The sequence below is a fragment of the Homalodisca vitripennis genome, chromosome 1 (assembly GCF_021130785.1).
Source record: "Homalodisca vitripennis isolate AUS2020 chromosome 1, UT_GWSS_2.1, whole genome shotgun sequence".
Lineage (NCBI taxonomy): Eukaryota > Metazoa > Arthropoda > Insecta > Hemiptera > Cicadellidae > Homalodisca > Homalodisca vitripennis.
In genome coordinates this window covers 221,844,519-221,860,976 of record NC_060207.1, presented here as the reverse complement: position 1 = coordinate 221,860,976, position 16,458 = coordinate 221,844,519, and the positions used below count along the sequence as shown (strand labels likewise).

General features: G+C 36.0%; 1 protein-coding gene across 1 annotated transcript in view; it reads right to left on the bottom strand.

The window, feature by feature from the left end:
• Positions 1–2,151: 2,151 nt before the first annotated feature.
• Positions 2,152–16,458, bottom strand: part of LOC124354954 — a 29,949-nt gene continuing 15,642 nt past the window's right edge. The window contains exons 4-6 of the mRNA XM_046805786.1: positions 13,458–13,705; positions 6,882–7,104; positions 2,152–2,274 (exon numbers count right to left, since the gene is read on the bottom strand). Coding sequence (XP_046661742.1) covers positions 2,152–2,274; positions 6,882–7,104; positions 13,458–13,705 — 594 coding nt within the window. The remainder of the gene's footprint in view (positions 2,275–6,881; positions 7,105–13,457; positions 13,706–16,458) is intronic.

The following is a 16,458-nucleotide window of genomic DNA, read 5'->3' as shown; positions in this document are numbered from 1 at the left end:
AATTGAAAAATTACCACACCATTAGAATAGGTGTTGTAATATGACCACATCGCAAGCTTTTCTTACATTATATTGAGATTTTGTATTAGTTTTTTTCAGGAGTTCGCAGGCCATCTCATAAAAGTCCCCCAGGAAGGCCCCAATGGAGTGGCTAAGCCCATTTTATTTTTGAAATTATTATTTAGGGACACTATATATGATAATGAAACACGATTGTGCGTTGCTCACCCCCTCCCCCTCCACAATGTCGTCCATATTTCCGAAATGCAAAAAAAATAATTTTAGCGAAAATACGTCGAGTGGTATAGGTTATTAGTTACTCTAAAATGCACCAAAAATAAATAGTTTCATGAGCATTATATAAAAACATAACCTGGTTTTTCTTGAAATCTATAAAGAACCTTCTCCTGAGAAAGAAAATGATTCGTCAGCCGCACTAGTGGAGGTCGAAATAGGAAGGTACCAAAAGGGTTAAAAATACTAAATTATATTTTTTTACAACTATTTTCTTAGCTTGGTACGCTTAAAAACCAATCAGTTACGTTAATAAATGTTAAATCAGCGCCAACTAACCATATACATAACTCTAAGTTAGGAGACTTCCATTCTCTTTATCTAGTATTCTGACGGTTATATAACTAATATGCATGGTGTCTTATGGTCTGTTTAAGTGTATCTGGCTAGGAAGAATATAATGTATAAAAAATTATCGTTTCATATAATTAACCCTTTTGATGACTCCTTTTTCGACCTCCGCCAAAACGCGTTGGCTTACTATCTTCTACAAAAATTTTATCACATGCACGTTTAAGCTGAAATAATATCGATGTTCTATAATATTTTAAGTAATATCACACTAAAGATTGGTAAAAAATAATGGATTAGTAAGATATAGCCCATGAATCATTCATCCCTCCCCCCCTTAGCTGGTGAGAGAGGGTGGAAATAATTATCTGTTTTAAACTTACGTCTTACGTGTCTATGAAAGTGCCCCTTAATTAACCAAAGGTTCTCATTTTTGTATTGTGCATTAGACCAGTAGACCTAACAAGTCGGGGGCCACCAAATTATGGCGGGTGGGTGTTCGATGAGTTTTTTTGCGGCCGTTGCGCAGATTGTTGCAAAACACCATTCGTGAAATAGAAGATATCCACTGAATTGTATCCATTTTTTATAGAGCCTACTATGAGTTTGTTAGTTTTGGCCTTCTCCTATAGGTATACTTGAGATTCTGATGACATCTTACAAAGTTACAAAGATGAAAAATCCGTTATTATTCGTCGGTCTTCAGGATGAGACTGCTGATGATAACGGTGTATAATTTATTTTTTGTATGTAAATACAAAAAATGTAATTTTTAATCATTAAATACCTACAAAACCAATTTTAATTCATTAACATGGTGATATTAAAGGCATTTCAGTAAGCGAGGAAGTTTTTTATTTTTTTTTTAGTTAGGAAACATTTTTTCTTGTGGGCAAAGTTTTAGACAAAGGTATTACAAACTATATTTTTTTGTCCCCAAACTAAATTTTTCTCAGTTTTACTAAACTTCGCTGGGAATATGCGTGCAAACCTACATTATTGGAAAAATCCAAACACGCAGAGCGATGCGTGCTGCTGTGCGTATACATACAATTTCTACTCAACTTTTGGTTTAATAGCGAATACTTTACTTTCTATTATTTTTATTTCATATACTCAACTATTAGATAGTAACTATGTATTGTAACCATAGCGAAAATTAAATAATATATTTTAAGTTTTAGTAAAAAAATAACCATGTTTAAAAACAATCTGTTTTGCCTTCCTTAGCAAAATTATTTCTAAAATATAAACATTTTTAAACACGCGTTGTAATAATAGAAATAATAAAGAAAACATTTTTAAGTAATTAGTTATTAAACAAAATTCATGAACGTTAGGAGCGCTCAGCAACGTGGCGCGGAGCGATTTAGGAGAGGGGTGGTTTGACTATTTAAAAAATCACTTTTTTTTAAATACCCTCTAATCGTCTCCTTTTCATCAGGTGTTTTTTTTTCATTTTCTTCGTGAACTACCACTTCCGCTTCCTCCATTTTTAGTATGTAACTATCTACTCTCACTCAATAGTCCAGACCAGTACAATAACAGACTGCCACTGGCTACTGGTCAGGGTGGCGTAGTGACGAGCTCCTCCCGTTTGTTTTCAATGGGGTGTTGATCGATGACAGGCGGGAGAGAAAAAGTGGGGGCAGAAGGCACGTAGCTAGTACCGATAAATCCCGAACATTCCTGGACAATTACCCTGGTACATGCGTGCTGATAGCTTAGACCTCAGTTCGGGAACGGTTCTGAATTTCTATTATCTTACGAATTAATGAGCTTCGTTTTATATCCGAAATTAATGAGTCGTTTTATTATCCGAATTTAATGAGTCGTTTTTATATCCGAAACTTATCTGCAAAAACATAGAAATTATATCGAATTAATTATATTAAATATTGAACTTTCTTTATAACTCCAAGATACTTACAAAATGTGAGATGGTTGCACAACGAATAATCTATGTCATAATCTTTATCTAATAGAATAGGAAAAATTATTTAGAGAGTTTTCGAGAGTGAAAATAGGGGTGTTACAATAGTAAAAAATTATATAAAACATCATTTATGAACCTTAAGCACAAACACAAACATGTGCTCCTTAGTTGTAGACACAATTGGGACGAGTGATGAATTAAAAATATAAAACAATGTTACTTATTTATTAAGAAATATGAAAAACATGTCTTTTTTTATTTTAATAAAGCTAGGGTACATCAATAAACAAAATTGCAAGGAAAAACCAAAATAGGACCTCAAAAGAGGCAAGGAACTGCCTGTGTAAGAGGCTCCAACTTTCTTAGAAAAACAAAAGAAAACAACACTCAAGTCATTATGAAACTAACAAATAAATTCAAATAACGATAAATCTAATATTCCATATTAAAACTAAGCTTTAATAAAACAAATTTGAATAAAAAAACACATTATTATAATTTTCAAAGTCGTAAAGCTAATTCAGTATACATAAAATGCCATAAGATTATAGAATTATAACCATATCCAGTTATCTTTTTTGTTGATATTGGAATATATTCAAAAATTAATAGGACAAAAGCAAACATATTATTAAAGTGGAGTCCTTAATTTGTAGTAAATAAATTAATAATTTACTTACACCCAAAAACATAATTATAGAAATATGACAAAATCAATGACAACTACCTGACTTAAATACCTAACATGAGCAGCGTGAGTGTGCGCACTAATTTTTAAATACAAAATTAATCCTAATTATATTATATTACTGTACAGATTTATGATACAACTTATACAAATATTTAAATTGAGGGGGTATTTTCCAATTTATTGAAGTCTGCCATTGTTACTCCAGAAGGTCTTAAGTGCCAGCTCAAATCTCCAACCTTTTTCTCCCTCTGTTGGAGGCTTCTCTGCGAGGATTCTTTTTTTCTTCTTCGTGGATAACATAACTCCTTTATTGGTTTTAGTAATATTGCTATTACCTGGTTGCCTGTTACACTCCTTCTTCCTAAAACCGATAAATTCGATAAATTTGACAGAATTTTTGCGCGTGGCATAGGATTTTGGAGCTACTATTACTCTGTTTTTTAAATTTAAATTCAATTTAAATGTTACTACTCAAACAATTTAAATTAGTGGTTTAATTAAAACTGGTCATAAAGTGATTGACGACTTACCTTAACTGGTATCTGCGCAGTAGGGTGGCCATTGCCTCCTAGTGTAGTTACTACATCATTGTGTGAAATGTTTTAGCGTCAATATATTCTTTTTGGTCTGAAGTTAGTTTGTTTTTTTATCTTGTTCTTATATAGATCCATCAGGATGTTCCATTTTTGCTCTCGTATAGGATTCTCTTTGTGCGGGCCTCGTCATTAAGGATGTGTTGATTTTGTCACATGAAATTTCCTTTAATACTTCCTCTTTTAAGTTTGTATTATCATCGATGTCCCCCATTTTCGAAATCCCCCAGTCCTCATACATTTCCAAAGGTGATGTCATCGGTAGTTTTTGCTACAGAGTGAGCGAGCCACCAAATGGATATGCTTGCAACATGTCGGTTGTTTTTATACTATTGTCCATACATACGTAGGTTCGATGATTGGTATTGCATGAAGAAGAGCGAGGAGTATTTAACAATGTAGGCACAAAAAGTACAACAACAGTTGCATTTCTTTAACTTTTTGGTTCACTGAATAACAAATTCTTGTGCTTTAGAAGATAACACTTGCCATTCATTTTCCAATGCAATGATGTTAAAGTCGGCAAATCCCATAAGCTTTTCTTTATGGGCGTCTACTTCGACACAAGCCTGGATAAGTGTCATTTTTGTGTCGTCTGTCGTACGCGATTATAATGCTGATCTGATTCTATAGTACATGGAAATTATCGAAGCTAATTTCTAGAGCAGACTAAAATAGTAATGTAAGCCTACAAAATTATATTTATTTTTGATTAAGGCAAGTTGGAAAATGCAATGACACCAAGATATATATGGTTACGATCACTCTACAATTTTATTGGTTTACATTTTAATAGCTAGGAAAGATGCACATTAAAAAAACTCAACATAATTGTTGATTTTGTGTTTGGAGACCCTGAAGATAAATTCTTTTAACTTACTATGCTAAGTTAGGGCTCTTGTTTGAATCCTCCGTGGGATGTTTAGATATCGTGATCACCCTACACCACGAATGTTTTATTGAGCTACGGTGCCACTGAATGTAAACGAAGTTACATTTGCTTACATTAAGACTTATCCTTACGTCTTTTTTGGTATTGTCGATTAAACTCGCGTTGTTGTTATTGGTTCTATTTGTATGTAGACAAGAGTAATTGCCTGCCATGTAGAGTTACGTTGTAAAAATCCCACGGTTCAATGAAATAAATTTAATTGCGCTGCTAGGGGGGGTCCTGCAGCATCACAGTGCTTTGAAAATGTAATTATATATATTACTATGATTACTTACATATTACATAGTGCTCGCATATATCCATATAACGACCACCAGGCCTCTATTAAAATTCAGGAGTAGTAGACAGAGCGAGGAACGCGCGGACTGCATTAAATTTCCACTATTCTAGATTAACGACGGGCTATCTCTAGTGGTCAGGACGGGGCCCCTCCACAATCCCCGACTTTTTCTCTCCGCCCTGTCACGATCACCCCATTAGAAAAACAAAACGGGAGGAGGCGTGCGTGTGGCGAGTGGAAGCTGACAGCGTCGGGCGCGCCCCGACGCTTGGAAAGGCTAATCGGGGGGGGGGGGGGGTGGATGAGGGGGGTGGGGGGGGTGGGGGGGGGGGGTGGGGGGGGCCTAAAGAATCATCTAATAATAAAAGCTCCACCCCCACGCTGGACAAGTATTAATTTTGTCTAGGTAGAACAGGCATCGGCTGGCACTGTCGCAAGTGTGCGCGAGTGTCGTTGACTGTTAAACCGGGACAAAAGGCTTCGTAGCTACTTGACTTATGGATCCTTTCTGAGGGGATGAGTGGATCCATAATCTCTCTCTCTAAGGTGTATCTTCTTGGGAGGATGTTTACTTAATATTTTTAATTGCTGGTAAAATTAACAAAATGCGCCACTTTTGTAGATCGTTAAAACATAAAATAATGTTATTGCCACGTTGCTACCAAAATAGGAAGTGACAATGAACTCGCTAAAGCGATATCGACGGAGAGAGAGAGATATGGTGCGTAAATGTATTGAATTTAATAAAATATTATAAATATATTATAAATATTATAAATTGTTACTGGCAAGTTAAAGCCACAGCCAACAGACTCCAAATCTGTATTTCGGGGAAAAATTTTTTCTATGATTGCCTGTGACGTCATATCGGGGTGATTAGTTTGAATAAATGTCCATTGGCTGTTTTCCTCATCACGGCCACCAGATACGTATAACACCCTACCACTTCCAGTGTCCTGACCCTTGCCTCTCTCTCTGTTACCCCTCCAGACTCCTTAAGACCCGAGCCACAGTCCTACTCATGATGGTAAAACTAATTCAGTCTTTTATTCCGATTTCCCCGGTAATCCCGTACACAAACAAATTGAGGCGACGAGTAGGTATTAATGCTGATCCCGCGAGTGCAATGACAACCTGTTCGCATTGTGCCGTAAATTAATTTCTCCGAAAATTATAGTGGGAGGAAGTCTGCTTGTGTCTCTGTAGGTTTGCGACGTCACCGGCTGGGACTCAAAATCGATGTACATTTTGATGTTGGAAGACAAGGTTCTGTCTAAATTAGAAACAATTTCGTCTTTATTTAGTGAAACAGTAAAAATGGCGGTGAATTATTGGCGGAGATCAGTGTGACTTCGTACAACAGTGCAGAAACTTGGAATTTCGTATGTTGAAAACGATTTTGAAATTAATTCGTTGAACTGTGAACAGTATTAGTGACGACCAAAAAAGGTATTAGTACGTTACTAACAGTCGTGGGTGTGAAAACGTGACAGTTTGTTTGAACGAGATTTTAAATGTACGCCCGGAAAAACCTTCAGATGAAAGAAAGTGAGTTTGATGATACTTAGTGAGTAGTGCTGCGTGTGTATTTACTATACACTTTGGGGAGCCTATGGTGGTTTAATTCTAGGAACCATTTGGTATACACGATAGCGTCATCTATTCATAGCTGAAAGGTACAAATTCAGCAAAAGGAAATTCAACAGGAAGGGAGAATCAGTCGCAGAGTACAATCGCCACGCCTCAAGAAATTGGTCTGCATTACTGCGAGTTTATTGGGCGGCATCCCTCAACGACTATCTCAGAGACAGGACTGGTGAGCGGCATCAGGAGGTGAGTCTGACCAAGCATGGAGGGCTGTTGGGAGAGGACCACCCTAACCTTCGACCAGGCTGTGAAAAATTCGTTCTGCTCGAGTGGCCCCAGCGGCGGAGAAGAATGCTGGCGTGCCCATTGACAGGTGGAAAACGGCGGCAAGCCGGGTGGTCCAGCCGGATTGGGCAGCGCATCCTCACCACCCACCATATGTGGAGAGGTTCGGCGGGCAGCGGTGGCTCAAGCGCGAAGCTAAACAAACGCCCAACAAGGCAACGAAGGTGCAAGGTTGCAGTGTAATAACCTGCTCGTGGGCAGGTCGTGGTCACTATAGGAAAGCAGTTGCAAATTGTTTGGTGTGGATTGGATAAATTGTGATCACAAATGTGGTAAAAGTGAAATCACGATATTCTAAGGTATGTGGTCGATCTACTTGAAATTAGTAAGTCTACCAGACAATCAGGGGCACTTTTCGAAAGTTAAGAAAAGGTATAATCTTTATTCAGGTCTAATTTTTCCAAAACAAGAAAAACAAAGATTATAAGATACATCTCTGGAAGAGTTATTGTATAATGATAAGGTTGCCAGAAACTGTCAGTTTCAAAATAATTCTAAGAATTATGTTCGAGAGTGATGGAAATATCTTGAGAGTTATGTCCGAGGACATACAGAATTTATTTAAAGGATAAATGAAACTCACTGTGAAAAGAATTAAGTAGTTTGAAACCCAATTAAGGGATTAAAAGTCCTAGTGGCGCAAGGTCACGAAGAAGACCATATTTGAATGTTTGATACTGGAGCTAGTGTCACAGTGTCTTGTAAGTGAGGTATTTTTTTATGATGAAAATAAATTTTTAGTTCTTGTAAATTGTTAGAAAAACGACCTAACTTTGAGTTCGTTACACAAACAATTGGCGACGAGGATGGGACGACGTTACACTTACATGAAACCTATTTATACCTCGGTGGGCTCAAAGTTAATGTTGATGTTTGCTATGAGAAAAATACATAAATGCTTAGATTTGTATGTGATTAGAGGAGGTTCACATCCTTTAATGGGTCGTGATTGGCTTAAAGTACTGGGAGTTGACATTTCGTTTAAAAATAAACTTGTGTGTTATAAACAGACCTATAGATAACAAGGCTAATTTCGAGACAATGACGTCCGAGCTAACTAATCAATTTCCAGAAGTGTTCACTGAGAAACTAGGTCAGTATACAGGCGAACCAGTAAAACTAAATCTAAAAGAAAATGCTAGACCTAGGTATTTTAAGCCAAGACCGATACCATTCTCATTGAAAAGTAAGGTAGAAAAAGAACTACAACGCTTAGTTGACGAACAAGTGTTAATTCCAGTAAGCAGCTCGGAATGGGGAACGCCCATTGTACCAGTATTAAAAAAGAACGGTGGAAATTAGGCTATGTGGGAGACTTTAAAGTTTACTCTAAATCAGTATCTAGAAGTAGACAAGTACCCTATACCTAGAATAGAAGATTTATTTGCAAATTTACAGCATGGAGAACGTTTCTCTAAAATAGATCTTAGTCAAGCCTATATGCAATTTAAAGTTAGATAGTGAGTCACAAAAATTATGTACAATTAGCACGCATAAGGGTCTTTTCTCATATTGTAGAATGCCTTATGGAATCTCATCAGCCCCAGGCATATTTCAAAGAGTTATTGAACAATCTTTGCATAATTTAGAAGGCATATCAGTGTTCATGGATGATATTCTTATCACCGCACCTAATAACGAAACTCATGTAAGTAGGTTGCAAGAGGTTTGTAAACGCCTGAGTGAAAAAGGATTTACCGTTAAAGAAAGATAAATGTACGTTCTTTGTAGACAAAATCGAGTATCTTGGTTTTAGTATCGATAAAGATGGACTGCATACCTCTGAATCTAAAATTAAAGCTATAAATCAAGCACCTGTACCTAAATCTGTCACTCAAGTCAAAGCTTTTATTGGCTTGGTAAATTATTATGGAAAGTTTATCAAAAATTTGTTCAACAATCTTGAGTCCGTTGTACAACTTGTTAAAAAAGGACGTGCCATTTGATTTTGATGAAAAATGTCTCAAATCATTTAGCCATGTCAAGGATGTTTTGACTAAAGCACCAGTTTTGGCGCATTATGATTCAAAGTTGCTCTGTAAAACTAGCAGTAGACGCAAGCTCGACAGGGCTGGGCTGCGTAACTTAGTATCATAACCCCTGAAGGCGTTGAGAAACCTATTGCATACCACTCTCGTACTTTATCACCAGCAGAATGTCAATATTCACAAATAGATAAGGAAGCTTTAGCAGTAGTATATGGAGTAAGGAAATTTCATCAATATTTGTATGGCCGAAAATTCACATTGTGTACTGATCACAAACCTTTAATTAGCATATTTGGACCGAAAAAGGGTTTACCTGTTTTCGCAGCAAGCCGATTACAAAGATACGCATTATTTTTAAGTGGATACAATTTTGATGTACAGATATGTAAGGTCAGAAAAGCATGGTAACGCAGACGCATTATCACGCTTACCATTAAGCACTAAACACGTTGTAAATAATAACAATGAACCAAGGGTGGAAAGGTACCTATTTACACTGTATCGCTGAAAGCTATCAGGTACACTTATTAACTTTTGAAGATGTAAAACGCATGAAAACCCAAACATGATCCTATTATATAAAACAAATACATAACTATGTGATGTAAGCGGATGGCCAAATTTTTTGTCAGGACGAGAGATAGGGGAATTGTTACCCTTTATTTCCCAAAGGAAGAGACGCAGCCTAACAGTTGAGCATGGCATTGGTTATGTGGGGATAAAGAATTGTTGTATTCCTAACAAGTTGCGTAGCTACATATTAAATGAGTTACAACGGCGAGTCACTTGGGAATTGTAAAAATTGAAAGTCTGTAGCAAGAGATCCTATATTTGGGTGGCCAAATATAGATGAAAACATTGAAAAGCCTAGCGAAACAATTGCTCTTCCCTGTCCTTATGGAACGTTCTAGTCCTGTAGTAAGAGTAATCTACATGTTTTGGCACTATTCCCATCTATGCCATGGGAAAAGATTGCATATTGATTACTTGGGTCCTTTCAAAGATAAGCTAACTACTTGGTAAGTAATTTGATGCTTACACTAAGTTGGTTGGAAGTATTTGAAGTAGGCTTCTACTTCAGCTAAGCTAAGCTATAGAAAAGTTAAGAGAACTATTTTCTGAGATTTTGGATTACCTGTCACTATCCATAGTGATAATTGACCACCATTTATACCTCATGTTTGTTGAATTTTAAAAATTCCATGCAACTCTAATGGTAATAAGACATACATTTTTTCACCAGCTTATCATCCTCAGTCTTAATGGTCAGGCTGAGAACTCAGTTAAGTATGTTAAACGTAAATAAGATTGGCATTTTCACAGAAAATATTGATACTAAAGATATGCCTTGAATAGGATGTTATTTGATTCACAGAAACTCCGTTCATCAGCACTAACTAACGAGCACACCTGCCAAATTAATTGTTTTAATTAGACCACTAAGATGCAGGCTAGATTTAACTCAGACACTAATATAGCCAGAACTTGTGCAATTAAAACAGGACAAACAAAAAGACTATTTTGGCGGTAGAAAAACGGAGAATTCTATTTCCTAATCAATCTGTATTAGTGAGAGATTATCGCTCTAAAGGACAAATGGATAGAGGGCATTGTAATAAAACAGTTAAATTAAATGTAATGTCTTCTGTTATGGACAAAAAACTGGTCTAATTTGGAGTAGACATATTAGATCAGCTGATAGGACTACACAGTAGTATTGTTGACAGCTGACAGTCAAATTCCACCATATCAGGACCGTACAGTTGCGGAGCGTGAGTGTGACCAGGCGCTCAGTGTCCGCCAACTCCAAGCCCAGTCTGATAATTGAGTAACACTGACCTCACTAGATTCAGCTGGTCTCTCCCCCTCCTCACCGCATCATACCTCCTCCATGTCACATCACTACCCCTTCCATTCTAGACCACGTCTTTCTCTACCCTCAGCTTGTTCCTTCTTCCTGTCACTAGAAACACGCTGATCATTACAAACAGGATACCCAAAACTCGTAATTAGGAAACCTGTAGAGAAATTAAACTTGTTAAAATTAACTTACAGTACTTAAGGATGACATTTAATCATGATATGTGTTATTTATATTCTATATGTGTTTATTATATATTTATTATTACACTTGTATTGTTTAATTTATCTAATGACTTGTGTGAATTCAACTTTATTTTGAAATTTGGAAGGGAGGGAAAAAATGTAATGTATTGAATTACAATAATTAATTATAATAATAATTATTTTACCATATTAATAAATTGTTACTGGCAAGTTAAAGCCACAGCCAAAGACCAACTGTATGAATCTATGAATGCTTCGTGACGTCCATATGGGGTTGATTAGTTTGAATAAATGCCATTGGCTGTTCTCCATTCAACGCTCACCAGATCGTACCACCCTACCATCTTCCATGTGTCCTGCCCTTGCCTCTCTCTCGTTGTTACCCTCCAACCTTAACCGAGCACAGTCGATGATGTAAACTAATTACAGCTCTTTTAATTCCGATTCCCCGTAACCCGTTACACAACATATGGTTCCAACGTTGCTATGGAAATTTTTGCATACGCGTGCCAATTAGGTTATCCAACCGCCAAGAATTTAGTTCCAAGGAGCATTCGATGTAACTCATATTAACAAGTAACGAGTAATAGGGTTGCGAAAATATGTTTGATATAAAAATACAACTAAATAACAGTACAAAGTGTTGGACGAACACAACCAAAAGTTCATATCCTACTTTATTCTTAACTAGCCAATCACCTCACATCACTTGTAGGGGAGCTCGGTGGAAAGTCCAATCACCTGATAACTTATCACCGATCTTCGCTTTGTGCTGTCATCATTGGCTTTTTAACTCATCACAAATGATATAATCTATTCTAAAGAATATTTCTTTTCATTGGCTGAGCATTAATAGGCTACTTTATAACAATTTAAAAATTATACAACAGTTCTTAAAATAATTTAAGTAGTTAAGGGTTGAAAAAAACTATGATGTTATTAAACATACTTCAGCCTAAAGACCCAAAAAGGTATGTAAAACATTTTTAGTAATAAAGAAAATTTGAGGTTCAACAGAATGTTCATAATTAAAAAAAGCAATATTGAAGAAAATTCTTTATTACATGACACTGAAAGGAGTGACTTTGTTACAGCACTTCATAATTGTTATAACGAAATAAAATATTGTCAGAACACATTTGATGAGCATCTGTTTGTTTACTGCAATCTACAGGATATGTTTACAGCAACTTACTATGTATTTATAGAAAAAGAGAGTTTGTAAAAATTCATGGAATTACAATGGAAATGTCGAGTTTAGCTTAATTTCACCTTCAGCTTAATGCGTTTTAATCTGAAAACTGCCCAAGAGTTGACCCCTGGAATCTACATCTATCCGAAGAAATAAAAAAAAAGGTCAGCAACAAAAATGTTTGAATCAAAACTCTTTGGATTATTTCAACATTGGATACACCAAGACTACAAAAGCGGTCTGTTTTGGTTTACCCAGCAGTTATTAAGTGTAATCTAGATGAAGAGGTGTTCTCATTGTCTCATCAGATCTCTTTTGTAATCTAGATTCTGAAATCTAAGCATACAGTGAAATGGAGCTAAACTCAAAATTCACAATGGCAAACTACTGTGTTTTAGAACCTACAATTTGAAACAAAATCTTTCTGGCATTGTGATTGTATGTTTCATCAGAATTACAACATACAGTGAAAAGCAGTACTGGGAATGTAAGAATGCTCTAGCTGAGCTGGCTACGAATAACAGAGTAACTCTCGGTTGGGTGATGGACCATGAGAAAAGAGGGCATTCATGGAAAAGAAAAAGCAGACATCCTTGCCAAAAAAGGAGCGGAGTCCATAATGGTGGTCCTGAGCCAGGCTGCGGGATAGCTTTCTCCAACAACAAAGCTCTTGTAAAAGATTAGGAAAAGAGGATAAGAAAGATTAATTATTGGAGAAAAGCTTCAGGATTAAGACTATCCAAAATGTTTATCTCTCCTTATGCTAAAGGGTGGGCAGCTCTCCTAGATCAGAGTAAGGAGAATATAAGACTGATATTAGGAATGTTGACAGGACATGGCCCCCTAAGGAAACATCTTATGAGAGTGGGTCTTAACCAGATTGACAAATGTAGACTCTGCGGAGAAGAGGAGGAATCAGCTGAGCCATATTTGGTTAAATTGTCCTACCATTTAAAAAATTCGGAAAAGATACCTGGGAGCTTATCTCCTCAGCTCCAAGGATATCAGAGAACTGGAGCCCTCAAATCTGATAGGCTTCTGTAAAAGCGTCGGATTTTGAGGACACAAATTTAAGTAAGGGAGGCGCAAAGGTCCTTTTTAGGACTAAGCGTGGGGACACAAATCGTCCTTTTCCTCAGGAAAAAAAATACTGTACAAATCTTGCAACTTTGAAAATAACATTATTTGCAGTTTGTTAGCAGAGGAAGAAGGATGCTACTCTTGATTGTATTTCTCTGTACCTTTTATGTTTGGCGTTCTGTGGAGTGCACGCAGTTTGTGGTGAGCAAGGATGGCTGTTCTCGTCCCGCAGTGTCTGGCTCGGGTGAATCTTCTCTGCGTCCCTTTTCGCTTGGATTACGGCCCAAATGTCCTTCAGCTCTCCTGTCAGATCGCGATCCTTCAGAACCATAAAGTTCCTGGAGAACTTGATGTTTTCATTCATGGCTTCGATGAAATCCAACATCAGATCTATGAGGCCATCCCGTTCCTGGAATAACATTGTAAATTAATTAAGTGCTTTCATTTAATTAGTTACATGATTTTTAATAACACTGATGGATAAAATATACTAAGTATTAATACAATTTCATGCATCAAATCTTATTGATACTTAACTATCCAGTTCATATATTTAACATGTATAATAAATATGTATTTCTTAAACGATTTCCATTGTTTTTGATTACATCATGTTATAAACTCACAATAGCAACAAAATATAGCTTAATATTAGAAGAATATATACTTTATATCTTCTTGGACTTTTCAATCTATTTGTTGTAGATTATATATTCTAATCATCTTACTTTTTCAACGGTTTCTTATTTTTAAACATTTATTAAGCTGTTAAATACTGAGGGAAATTTGCATTTCATAAAATTTGTAAATATAATTCGTGGAATAAATGATTTCTTATTCAATGTAATTTTAATTACAAGAAATAGGATTATTTGACATATTTCATCAAACATTTCAATAATTAATAATAATAGTTATCATACATTCTTAGCGTTGTACTCTCCTTGAAAATTTTGACATATACTGTAGGATATGGCAATCAATCATAATATCTTTATTCACAAACTGTACACTAGATACAGTTGGATAGTGTCACAAGCTAACATCATAATAAAGCTTATTACATTTAGTCATTAAAATTAAATTAAATAGGACTGACTTAAACTAAATTGCGATTGTCATTAAGCAATGTCTATTATCATTAAACTCCTCTATGAAGTAAAAAGCTGTACTCAGCAGGTTTGGTTTTAATTTTCTTATGAACAGTACATTATATTTTTTCAACTTTCATTTAATTTAGTTTAAAGTTTCAAAAGGACATTTTACCTTTACAACTAGTGTTTTGTTTTTACATTTCTAGTATATGTCTCTTGGAGATTACCTCTGGTTTCTAATATTATACAAGGGCTGTTTTTTTTTCCCACCTCCGATTTCACGCCATGACGGCCAGACAAGTGGCAAGTCCATGCGTGCACAGTAATTGATTGCGTGAATTCGAGTAGCCAGTTTGTGCTGAGTTGCACTGACACAAACATGTCCGCCTCTATTGATTCCCCTGCCAAATGTGAATTGAGGAGTGTTACTTGCTTTCTGCAAGCATAAGGCGACAATGCAGCAGAAATCCATCAGAGAATGTGCCGTATTTATGGCAAAAACATTATGAAAGACGATGTTGTGCGTGAATAGTGTCCAAAGTTTAAATATGCGCATATGTCAAATTCAAAAAAGCATTCAGCGATTTTTGTGGATATCAGTCAACATCTTTGGCATCCAGCCAGCACAAATATTTTTGGAGCCTAAATGTTTTGTGACAACAGAGTTAAGAGAAGATCTTGACAGTTCTGAAAATTCCAAAGACAAAGCACTTATTTTGAATCTATGCTTTTCTCTAAACACTTTGTCACCTCGTTCAACAAGGCCATCTGTAGTGACAGACTTGAGTCCTTGACCTCCTTCATTGTGCACGTCAGTTTGGCCATCTTTAAACTTTCGACACACCATTCATGCACAACTCACATTTTCTCCAAAAAAAGGCACATTCTCTGATGTATTTCTTCCGCACTACTTCCTTCTGCTTGTAGAAAACAAATTACACTCCTCAACTCACATTTGGCAGGAGAATCAACAGAGGCGACTATGTTTATATGACTGCAACTCAGCACAAACTGGCTACTTACTCAGCAGTGACAAATTTTATAGTTGGGAAGTTGTGGAACGTGAACAACTACTGCGCACACAGTGGACCTGCCACTTGTCTGGCCATCGTAGTGTGAGATCGGAGAAAAAATACACCCTTGTAGTTATGGATATTATATAATAAAACATTAAGTTGATGTTGGATTATGTATTATACTGTTTTCAAAATATAAAGATTATGAATTGTCAAAATGCCAATTTCAAAAAACATCTGTCTGACTGAATCTTTTGGTTTTAAGGTTGCACATAGTTCTAATAGATTTTTCTGCATGAGAAGGATTTGATCAAGGTTGCATTCTTATGTTGAACCATAAACTTATAACGTAGGCTATATGAGTGTGAATAAATGAAAGTAAATGATTTTTAAAGTTACACAATTTTGTTATTCTGTGTAGGACACACAATCCCGACGACTAAAATAATTTTTGTGGTTGGCCCAACTTAATGTAGGCCTACTGTCAATATTTAAACTCAGAAATCTTGTAGTGTCAATTTGTTCTATGATATGAGTGTCAAAAGATATTTCCAAATTAAAAAATCTCTAACTTGTCTGGTTGTAGAATTTTTAATTTGTTGAACGTTTTTTCTAACACTTTTTTTTAATGCATTGCTCTCAAATGATGAGTATCAAATCTAGAGGAAAAGACAATGATACAAACAATAATACAATAACAACCAACAGATATACTGATGGTAGGCAGATAAATTAAAAGAGCTGACATCTTTGCCACAAAGCTACCTCTTTAAAAATGTACAATGAAAGAAGCGATTAGCTAATTCCTTTAAGAAATCGTTAGCGATTCTAATACAGAATTAGAGGCACTGTCCATCTCTAAGATTCTTTCCTACAGCATGTCTGCAAGAGGGAAAAATATACAATTCCACAAACATCTAAAGTATCACTGAAAAGGCATAAAAAGGTTTTGTGAACTTCCCTCCAAGAACCAGACATACAACTTTTGGATGACAGAAAAGTATTCTGCAAAGATCAGATGGTATATTTCTGTACTGCCAATATTTGTGTGA